The sequence below is a fragment of the Berghia stephanieae genome, chromosome 13, assembly GCF_034508935.2.
Source record: "Berghia stephanieae isolate SIO BIC M18660-M18661 chromosome 13, UCSD_Bste_1.3, whole genome shotgun sequence".
In the NCBI taxonomy this organism is placed as follows: domain Eukaryota; kingdom Metazoa; phylum Mollusca; class Gastropoda; order Nudibranchia; family Aeolidiidae; genus Berghia; species Berghia stephanieae.
Window position 1 is genome coordinate 30269686 of NC_088372.1, and position 11795 is coordinate 30281480.

At 39.8% G+C, this 11795-nt stretch overlaps 1 protein-coding gene across 1 annotated transcript; it reads left to right on the top strand.

The window, feature by feature from the left end:
• The first annotated feature begins 244 nt into the window (after nt 1-244).
• On the top strand, nt 245-11350 carry LOC144959279 (uncharacterized). Its single transcript, XM_078891822.1, has 3 exons — nt 245-420; nt 8590-10036; nt 11071-11350. The coding sequence occupies exons 2-3, from the start codon at nt 8598-8600 to the stop codon at nt 11348-11350; spliced, it is 1719 nt and encodes a 572-aa protein (XP_078747948.1). The 5' UTR covers nt 245-420; nt 8590-8597.
• The last annotated feature ends 445 nt before the right edge of the window (nt 11351-11795 follow it).

Here is an 11795-nt window from a genome sequence, read left to right on the forward strand (position 1 = left end):
TAGTTTTGTGTATTGGTCCGTTATACTTCCAGATGGCAATTTTGTGAGCTTCTTAGCAAAACACATACTATCTTTCCAATAACACAAATCATGCTCTCTCTCTCTCTCTCTCTCTCTCTCTCCCTCTCTCTCTCTCTCTCTCTCTCTCTCTCTCTCTCCCTCTCTCTCTCTCTCTCTCTTGCTATCTATCTCTTTCATTTAAGCACGCACACTGCGCACGTTCATTAAAACCTCGTAATGTACGACTGTACCTCAAACTGTTTCTTACGAGCTTAAAATTGAAGTTTAAGATAAATTTTAACTTATATGTATTGGTCGTGGCTGACATAATAATTTCACCGAAAGATAAACAACTGTTATTGGGTGTCGTTGTATCAACTGACCTACAAATCATACACGGATATTATTCCCTGCGTTTGAGTGAGTTTTAAAAGTAAATATCTTATTTTAAAATATAGATCTTCAAAACCATTTTCACTTAAAAAGTTATCATTTGGCAAATGAGATCCGAACTGATTGAAGGAAAGAAATTGACGTCACTCAGTTCTTTGTTATTGTTTTAGCCAGCCATGTTTATGAGAAATATCAAGACTATAGATAGTATGCAGATGACGTCAATCAGGCCTTTGTTATTGTTTTTGCCATCCGCGTTTGTGAGTTGTTCTCACTAAACTGTATTAACCAGACTATAAAAGTTCATGGTTACACAGAGTTTGTGTGTTGGTCCGTTATACTTCCGGATGACAATGTTGTGAACTCCTTGGCCAAGCGCATTCTATCTATATATAGATAGAATGAAGTTGACGTCACTTCAGTCTTTGTTATTGTTTTTGCCGTCCACGTTTATGAGTAATTCTCACTAAACTTGTATTAACCAAACTATAAAAGTTCATGGTTACAGAGTGTCATGTGTGTTGGTCCGTTTTACTTCCGGATGGCAATGTTGTGAGCTTCTCAGTCAAGCAGATATAATATATGTTCAAGGATATACATAGTGTAGCGTGTTAGTAATTTATATCCGGCTGACGGATATTGTGAGTATATTCGTTGAACGCAAACTATCAATATGTGACTCACCAACTAAATCTAGTGTTATGATGGTCTGAAACTGAGGTATACCAATTCGCAGGTCTAATAACCCATAGTGTTATGGGCGCAATGTCATACTCTCAAAACACTGATGTAAAATCAACCTTATACGTAGATAGTATGCACCTGGCTAAGAAGCTCAACAAGATATGAAGTGAATAGAAAAGTGCCAGAAGACAATAGAGAATAAAAAATTTTCGCGGCGGTGGTGGGGTTTGAACCTGCGACCTTATTGGTACGACAACTCCGCCTGGCAGGTGAGAGCGTGGCTCTACCGTGTGAGCTATCCACGAACACAAAAATATTCGTTTCAAACTCAAAGTCATTACTAGATCCCTCTCTCACCCACTTCTTGAGACCGCCGATTCGTTCGTACACCACCATCGCGAATAATTTTGACCAGCAGTTAAGCTTAATAGCCAATATTCTCAACACAAACATATAACATAGAAACGATTGAGACATTGAGTATGCTCCGGTGTATGGGGTGAATTTTTAATTCAGAAAAGTGAGTGGAGCAGGCACTTATGTTGGTAACAACAAGATATGAAGTGAATAGAAAAGTGCCAGAAGACAATAGAGAATAAAAAATTTTCGCGGCGGTGGTGGGGTTTGAACCTGCGACCTTATTGGTACGACAACTCCGCCTGGCAGGTGAGAGCGTGGCTCTACCGTGTGAGCTATCCACGAACACAAAAATATTCGTTTCAAACTCAAAGTCATTACTAGATCCCTCTCTCACCCACTTCTTGAGACCGCCGATTCGTTCGTACACCACCATCGCGAATAATTTTGACCAGCAGTTAAGCTTAATAGCCAATATTCTCAACACAAACATATAACATAGAAACGATTGAGACATTGAGTATGCTCCGGTGTATGGGGTGAATTTTTAATTCAGAAAAGTGAGTGGAGCAGGCACTTATGTTGGTAACAACAAGATATGAAGTGAATAGAAAAGTGCCAGAAGACAATAGAGAATAAAAAATTTTCGCGGCGGTGGTGGGGTTTGAACCTGCGACCTTATTGGTACGACAACTCCGCCTGGCAGGTGAGAGCGTGGCTCTACCGTGTGAGCTATCCACGAACACAAAATATTCGTTTCAAACTCAAAGTCATTACTAGATCCCTCTCTCACCCACTTCTTGAGACCGCCGATTCGTTCGTACACCACCATCGCGAATAATTTTGACCAGCAGTTAAGCTTAATAGCCAATATTCTCAACACAAACATATAACATAGAAACGATTGAGACATTGAGTATGCTCCGGTGTATGGGGTGAATTTTTAATTCAGAAAAGTGAGTGGAGCAGGCACTTATGTTGGTAACAACAAGATATGAAGTGAATAGAAAAGTGCCAGAAGACAATAGAGAATAAAAAATTTTCGCGGCGGTGGTGGGGTTTGAACCTGCGACCTTATTGGTACGACAACTCCGCCTGGCAGGTGAGAGCGTGGCTCTACCGTGTGAGCTATCCACGAACACAAAAATATTCGTTTCAAACTCAAAGTCATTACTAGATCCCTCTCTCACCCACTTCTTGAGACCGCCGATTCGTTCGTACACCACCATCGCGAATAAGCTTAACTGCTGGTCAAAATTATTCGCGATGGTGGTGTACGAACGAATCGGCGGTCTCAAGAAGTGGGTGAGAGAGGGATCTAGTAATGACTTTGAGTTTGAAACGAATATTTTTGTGTTCGTGGATAGCTCACACGGTAGAGCCACGCTCTCACCTGCCAGGCGGAGTTGTCGTACCAATAAGGTCGCAGGTTCAAACCCCACCACCGCCGCGAAAAATTTTTATTCTCTATTGTCTTCTGGCACTTTTCTATTCACTTCATATCTTGTGGTTACCAACATAAGTGCCTGCTCCACTCACTTTTCTGAATTAAAAATTCACCCCATACACCGGAGCATACTCAATGTCTCAATCGTTTCTATGTTATATGTTTGTGTTGAGAATATTGGCTATTAAGCTTAACTGCTGGTCAAAATTATTCGCGATGGTGGTGTACGAACGAATCGGCGGTCTCAAGAAGTGGGTGAGAGAGGGATCTAGTAATGACTTTGAGTTTGAAACGAATATTTTTGTGTTCGTGGATAGCTCACACGGTAGAGCCACGCTCTCACCTGCCAGGCGGAGTTGTCGTACCAATAAGGTCGCAGGTTCAAACCCCACCACTGCCGCGAAAATTTTTTATTCTCTATTGTCTTCTGGCACTTTTCTATTCACTTCATATCTTGTTGTTACCAACATAAGTGCCTGCTCCACTCACTTTTCTGAATTAAAAATTCACCCCATACACCGGAGCATACTCAATGTCTCAATCGTTTCTATGTTATATGTTTGTGTTGAGAATATTGGCTATTAAGCTTAACTGCTGGTCAAAATTATTCGCGATGGTGGTGTACGAACGAATCGGCGGTCTCAAGAAGTGGGTGAGAGAGGGATCTAGTAATGACTTTGAGTTTGAAACGAATATTTTTGTGTTCGTGGATAGCTCACACGGTAGAGCCACGCTCTCACCTGCCAGGCGGAGTTGTCGTACCAATAAGGTCGCAGGTTCAAACCCCACCACCGCCGCGAAAATTTTTTATTCTCTATTGTCTTCTGGCACTTTTCTATTCACTTCATATCTTGTTGTTACCAACATAAGTGCCTGCTCCACTCACTTTTCTGAGCTAAGAAGCTCATAACTTTGCCATCCGGAAGTATAACGGACCAACACACAAAACTGTGTGTATCCATGAACTTTTATAGTCGGGTTAATACAGTTCAGTGAGCATTACTCATAAACGCCGATGGCAAAAAACAATAACAAAGACATGAGTGACGTCATCTTCGAACTATCTAGAGTTCGCTTACCAGACCTCCCAATAGATAGAATGCGCTTGGCCAAGGAGTTCACAACATTGCCATCCGGAAGTATAACGGACAAACACACAAACTCTGTGTAACCATGAACTTTTATAGTCTGGTTAATACAGTTTAGTGAGAACAACCCACAAACGCGGATGGCAAAAACAATAACAAATGCCTGAGTGACGTCATCTGCATACTATCTATATGTGCACGTGGGTTAAAATAGATATTTAAAAAAGTGAATTTTAACTTAAAGTGACGTGTTCAAACCGAGTATTGGATTTAAATAGAATAACGGAATCACAATAATGTTTTCATAGCGATGTGCACTTATTTGCAGGTCTGATAACCCAATTCCTTATGGGCTCATTTTTGTAATGGAAATCTAAAAAAAAAAACGACGCAAAATATTGTCAGTTTCATATGTGGGTTCGGATGTCTAATCGATAGTATTATGAAGAAAAATCATGGCTTTTATCTATTTTTTAGCCAAGAGCATACTATATATAGATAGTTCGAAGATGACGTCACTCAGGCCTTTGTTATTGTTTTTGCCACCCGCGTTTGTGAGTTGTTCTCACTAAACTGTATTAACCAGACTATAAAAGTTCATGGTTACACAGAGTTTGTGTGTTGTTCCGTTATACTTCCGGATGGCAATGTTGTGAACTCCTTGGCCAAGCGCATTCTATCTATATTATAATCATAATAAGCATATTTCTATAAAGCCTCTCGTCGAAACCCCAAAACGCTTATTTCCTGCTAAAATAGTTTTGCCACCTTATGATTCAATAGATAACTTGTTCGTTATTAGTTCGCCAAAGGACTGGTTACATACACACTTTCAAGGATTTTGGAACCAGGAGAATACAAACAATCCTTATAAAACAGGGGACGTTGTCTATGTAAAGCCAACTATCGATCGATGTATTGTTTTAATGGGGGAAAGCAGAAGTAATAGCAAAGAGTGTGGAGGGTAACGTAGTTACCAAGAGCTCTCACTTCTCTTAACCGCAATGCTATTGTCGCGTGCCAGGCGAGACAGCGAGGTGGGTGTGCTCCGCGTGTATCATGCGCGCTTGGTTTACTGATACAATGAAGAAAATACGAGTAGAAGACGGAAGATGCGTGGCTTCACCAAAAGCGGGAAGTGAGAGCTCTTGGTAACATAACAATCGTTACCTACACGCTCTTTGGCATTATGTCAGAGTTGGTTGTTGAAGTGAAAGGGACAAATCGTCATGTTTGTGACATTCGTATGTGTGTGAAAACAGGCAGACGGAAAGAGGCGATGTAAACAACGAAAGAGAGGGAGAAATGGGAGCGATCTATATTCATGTTTTCGTCCAACCAGGCCATCAATCACATGATTTGTTGCTGTTCAACGATTGGATATTTCTTAACACATGTCAACACGTTGCTTTGTTTATGAAAGTTGTAATCATACCCTTGTGTCAAGCTGAACAAAATGACCAATCGTAATGTTAGATATTTCAAAATCTGTGAACACTTTTCACTATGTGGGTCACTTTGAGCACATTTAGCAATGTGACCAATGACCTCGAGCACATGAGAAGTTAATATAGATCATGCCCATTGAGCGATGCAATCCGAGGATACAAGGCTCAGGGTGATGGAGATGGATGTTCGGAAGAGAACGGTTTTATTCGTCAAAGAGAATAGGATTCAATGTCTGATGTCACGTTCGCCCAGCAACCAGAAGCTTGATTCTAAACAAAGAAAATCGGTACTTTTTATTCTTTATGCTGACTAGAACTTTTCACATGTCATGTGATCAGAATGTATAAAAGTCAAAACATGATTAGATTTTAAATGTTTTTCTCCTCTGGATACACTTTTATGCTCGTCGAAGACGGATTTCATAAGGGCGTCCGCCATTGTTCCGATAGTTTAGAACCAGTTACTATGTTACAATGCGTCATTGCGAGGGAAGCGACGTCACGACTGTTGAACCCTATTAAGGAACAGAAGACCGTCTTGGTGGTTAGCAGATTTTTATGCCGAGTAAATGAATATTGATAATGAGATGAGGGGGGGGGGGGGGGGGGAGGGGAGGTGGTTATGATGATATTACTAGGTGTATCGGATAAAATGTATAGAACAATAAAGGGGAATAAAAATGACTCCCATAAAAGATATAAAACAAGGTAAACTGTAGTTTAATCTACGCGTAATTACATACAATATATTATATCCTCTCTACCGGCTTTTCCTCTTCACAAACCTTATCTATATCTATCCTCTTTAGTTCAACTATCAATTCCACACCTTTGAGCACGGAGTCTCACAATTGAGTGCACTTCAATTAATTAACAAATCATATGAACCGTAAACGTAAATTTGTTTTGAATCTTTTATGAGTCATTTTTACTCCCTTTATTTTTCTATACTACATTTTATTGATAGGTCGATAGGTACCTTTAAATTTTTGTATCGGATAAGTAAATATTTACGTACATACTAAATTTATTGTATTGAACATAAGAGCGGAAGTGGTACGCATACGCAAGAGATGTGAATGGGATTAGTAGAGAAATAAATGGAAAAGCATTAGATTTGTCTTGCTGTTATTGTTTGAAGCAACACTCCTTTTGTTTACATGGCAAACTAGTTTGATTCGATTTTGAATGGGGATGATCTAAATTAACGTTCCGTGTGCTCGAGGTCATTGGTCACATTGCAAAACGTTCTCAAAGTGACCACACATAGTGAAAAGTGTTCACAGATTTTGAAATATCTTACATCACGATTGGTCATTTTGTTCAGCTTGACACATGGGTATGTTTACAACTTTTATTTTTTAAAAAGCAGCGTGTTTACATTTATTAGAAATATCCAATCGTTGGACAGCAACAAATCATGTGATCGGTGACTCGGTTGAACGAAAAGCTGAATATAGATCGCTCCCATTAGTGTACCAGGTAAAAACATAGATAGAACGAAATTGAGCCATTCATCTATTTGTTATTGTCTTTAGCCAGCCATATTTATGAGTAGTTCTCACAAATTAAACTTGTATTCATCATCTATCGTGGCTTGTACTCTTGGGCACGTTTTCTGTCAGCTGTTTCCACGTATCACGATCCTCTGCGGAGCGCATGAAGTCTGCGTTGTTTTAAAAATAACTGTTTTGCCATTTTCAGGTTATTCAAATATTATATAATTTTCTGTCTTCCTCTGGATCGCTTCTATTGGACTTCGAATGGAAGTTCAATCATCCCAGATGAAACCAACTTTGAGCACATTTCGCAATGTGACCAATGACCTCGAGCACAGATCATACCCATTGGAAGCGTAAACCACTCTTCAGAAGGACTGGATATATACCTGGTGGAATTTATCATCTGGTTTCAGAGCGATCAATGGTATCTTATTTTCGTCAACAAAGATCATCATCCATCATCGCTCTTTTACGTCCCGTAATCCTAAGAATCAGCCTATACATCATGTTACTGAAATAGTTATGCCACCTTTATGTAACCAATTCATTGTAAGTCATCATAAGGACTGGCTACATACACTCCCAAGGATCTTGGATCCAAAAGAGTGGAGGGTTTCATGCCAAGAATTCAAAAAACAATATTTGGCACGGGTTTTCGAAGTTTCTTACTTCAGCTGGGTGATTCCTGCGACTATGTGGTCTAGTGGTATGTCGCTCACTTTCGAATCAGAAGGTATTGGGTTCGAGCCTCGCTCGGCGCAAAGTTGAGTCATTGGAGAAGGCGCTTTACTCACATTCCCTCGGGTGTAAAATGAGTATCTGGCTGTTAACAGCGTTGTCTCTGTCCGAAAATAATACAATGTCGCCTAATAGGCGTCATGTTCCGCCCTACATGTTAAATGTTGCTGTTGGCCAGGTGCCCCATGTAAAGCGCCTTGAGTACGTTTAGTGGATATTGCGCTATATAAAAGCTCAATTTTTCTCTCGTTTCATTGGATTATCTCTTATAGCCCATTTAGACGTTCAGTTAATTCATCCACAGCTGGACGGATGCCCAGAAACTGCAGGCGAAATGACAACTCATGAAGCTTTTTTTTTAATTTTTTTTTTTTTACTGATATCTGACTGATACCGTTATACATCTGTTAATTTCTTCCTTTACATGCTCATTTTCATGAGTTGTTGTCACTTCGCCTACTGTTTCTGGATATCCGTCAGGTCGTGGATGAATTAACTGAACGTCTAAGGCCTCGTCCACACTGACTGGACCATGACTCGACGACCCAGCACTGCCGTCCTCTGCCGTCTTTCGGATAAGGACGTCGGGCACGGACAAAATAATAATATACTAAAATACTAAGAATAAAGAGAAGAACCGCTGGACCTACCTAGAGGCTCTTCTATTTATTCTTAGTATTTTGTCCGTGCCCGACGTCTTTATTCGGAAGCCAGCAGAGGGTCGTCGGAGTCAGTCTCCGGTGTGGGTTAGCCCTTAATTTGCCATAACAGACTATATATTTGGAAGGTTCCGCATACCATCATTACTCAAATGCTATGTTTACCGATTTGACATTAAATGCGCATGGAGATCCTTAGATTTCTTTATGATGTTAGTCTCTTTCGAAGAGACAGTCATAATAAATGTAACACTTTTTTTTCTAACATTTCAGATACAAGCATGCTTTCACATCTGAAAAAGCGATTTGCGATTCTTGTTACCTTCTTCTGTGTTGTGCTTTGCTTCACAAGCTCTGGCATACCTCGCATTTTCAAAGGAAGAACATACGTTAATGATAATAATAGTATTGAACAGGCAGGAAGTATCTCCTATTCAATACCATCATTATCGTCGATCACAACGTCAACGACAGAAGAAATTATAAGCACATCGACAACAACACGACTGGTGACTCCAAAACAGTCTTCGATGGTCACCATTGAGTCTTCGTCAACTAAGCCAGAAAATATTGATGATGATAATGATGATAAGGATGAAAATGAAGGTTGCCCATTTCAACAGGTAGATCCGTTCGACCCAAAAAACGAGAAGTATATAGCATATATAAACACACCGATAAACTGCACAAAAGGATTGCCTTTCATAGTTTACATCGATAATGAAAACAAACTTCAAATTAACTGGACCAAAGTCAACGCAACCATCGGAAATCTAGACTACTGCAAATACACGCGTGTAGCTGTGGCGCAGTCGGACGACGAAGATGATAGCGATTTGCGCATTTTTGATTGGTCTCAGCCGTTTCTGAACACATCTTTACAGCTGACAGACGAAGATGAACACGTCTGGGCGCAGTGTTACTTGAACGACACGGTCGTCAGTCAGACATTTAAGAGTCGAGTGTTGCTCAAACCGAAAGTAGAGGAACGGTGTGAGACGAACTACAAGAAACACGTTGAAGAAAACTCTCCCTCGGAAACCATGAGTGTTCTCATTATCGGTATGGACGGAATGTCAAAACAGAACTTTGCACGCACAATGCCGAAGACCAGACAGTTTATCATTAACAATTTGAATGCCAAGGAACTTAATAAATTCAATAAGGTCGGTGACAACACATTCCCGAACGTAATAGCCTTTCACACTGGACACCGGTATCCTTACTTGATGAAATTTTGGAATAAGACCTTATATCTGGATGTCCTCGAAGACAAATTTATCTGGCATCATTACCAAAAAGCTGGATACCGAACAGCGATGGGGTTCGACGCAACTGACATAGCGGTGTATCATTATCTCAAGAGAGGATTTAAACATCCGACATTTGATTACTACAATCGAGCGTTAAGGCTGCTGATTGACAAGGAGGCGAAGATAGTTCGTAAGGCTTCAGAGAATTGTGTCGGAGAGGTCCCAGAATTGCACATAATGATGGATTACGTTACTCAAATGGCCTCGCTGTTCAACGGTCCGAAGACCAGCAGGCCGTACTTCATCTATAATTTTTACAATACCATCACCCATTACGACCAGGAACAAGCGGGAAGAGTCGATAATATTTACAGCGATTTCTTTCAGGAGTTGCACGAAAAGAGAGTTTTGAATAACACGATAACGATCTTCTTCAGTGACCATGGTGCCCGGTTTAACAGATTTCGGTAAGTTAGATTATTTTATTTCCTGATATAATGCACCCTATCAATGAGGGATTCTGTCATAACATAATAGATAGTAAAATTTAGTTTTTATTTATAAAAAATAGGTGGGAATACATTTTTGTTTCTTTGTATTTTTTTCAGGTCGCGGTTTCATTTTGCATTTATTGCCAATCGGATATTTTTGCATAAAATGAACTTCAAACTCACCCCCTAATCCCCTGAAAAAAATAAACATCAAAAATTAAGTTTCTAGATTAGTGAAATAGTTTTGATTATTTTGAAGTTATTATAACCAAATTTGCACCACGCAATGAGGGTGTAGCTATGTAGTCGTGTAGTATGACACTCACTTTCTGATCGCATAGTCCTGGATTCGAGTCCCGCTCTGAGCGGCGCATAAATGAGTCATTGGAAAGGCTCTTTACTCACATTTTCTCACCGTACTCAGGAGTTAAATGAGTACCTGGCCGTTAATGGCGTTGTAACAGTCGGAAAAACATGTTTTAAAATTGCCTAACGAACAGGCATCATGTCTCGTCCTACATGTTAAGTGGTACTATTGACCATGGAACCTGTAAAGCGCTTTGAGCAGTTTTAGTGCTCAAGATTTTGTTTTTTGTTTTTTTTTTCTTCAGCTCAAGCTATCTTTCTACATTTATGGCCAGAAGAACAATTTCAGAATAGGATCTCTATAAGCCGGATTCTCATATATTTGGATATTCACAATCAACATTCAATAATGACTGTTTGATCTCCCATCGGAAACATATTTGGACTGTATAAAAATAGAATTTTGGAAACCTCGTATTTTGTATCATTATAGAATCGCAATGTTTAAAAAAATGTCAGCGTAAAAAATTGCTTAGTGCTTGTTTTTTATTTTTTTAAATTTCACCTGTGAAATACTGATATTATTCAAGACCTTTAATTTCTCCTTGTCTCACTAAGTGGTATGGGATAAAGACCAATATCAGTACCAAATACCTTTTCCTATATTGGTCTATTAATTCATCGATTTACCATCTATTCTACAGAGACTCTTTCAATGGGAAAGTCGAAATCAACACTCCGCCTGTCTTCTTCATGTTTCCACCATGGTTCGAGAAAAAGTACCCCGAAGTCATGAAAACATTCCAAACCAACCAAGACCGCCTCACAACTTTCATGGACCTCCACGAAACTTTGATGGGACTGCTGAAATTCAACGGGAAAACCCAGAAAGGAAGCCTGGACTCCAAAGCGATTAGTCTCTTTGACGAAATTCCTATGGAGAGAAATTGCAGGCACGCCGTATTCCCACCCGGAGTATTGTAACTGTAAAACATTGTCCAAAGGAAAACCCGTTTCGGGATAGTGTGTCAGGATTGTGTATGAGGTGTTAGTGAATGCAATTGTGAATAAAAACTTATTCGATGTTTATGAGATAGATGTGCTTCGCTGAACACTGTAAAATCAGTTCAACTCTGGTCTGATGTTGATGAATAATGGTACTGATGTTCCTTATATAAGCTGTATGTGAAACTGGAACCTGTGGTGGAGGAAAATTCGAAGCCTTGGGTGGAACTACGATGTGAAATCGGGAACGCGCCCGTTATTGTGGGAAATATAACGCGATTGTAATCTTTACAAAGGGACAAGCATGGCTGCTGCGCTCTGTGGTAGATCAATTTGTAATACATATTACTTTTATTGTAAATAATCACTATATTGTGATTTAGTTATATATAAAAAAGTCGTACTTCGGAACCCGTTAGGCCCA

What these genes read in the sequence shown, in the direction of transcription:
- LOC144959279 (XM_078891822.1), top strand. Translation starts at nt 8,598, where the DNA reads ATGCTTTCACATCTGAAAAAGCGATTTGCGATTCTTGTTACCTTCTTC. An exon ending in GCCCGGTTTAACAGATTTCG is followed by an intron (nt 10,037 to 11,070) that starts GTAAGTTAGATT and finishes TCTATTCTACAG; the next exon opens with AGACTCTTTCAATGGGAAAG.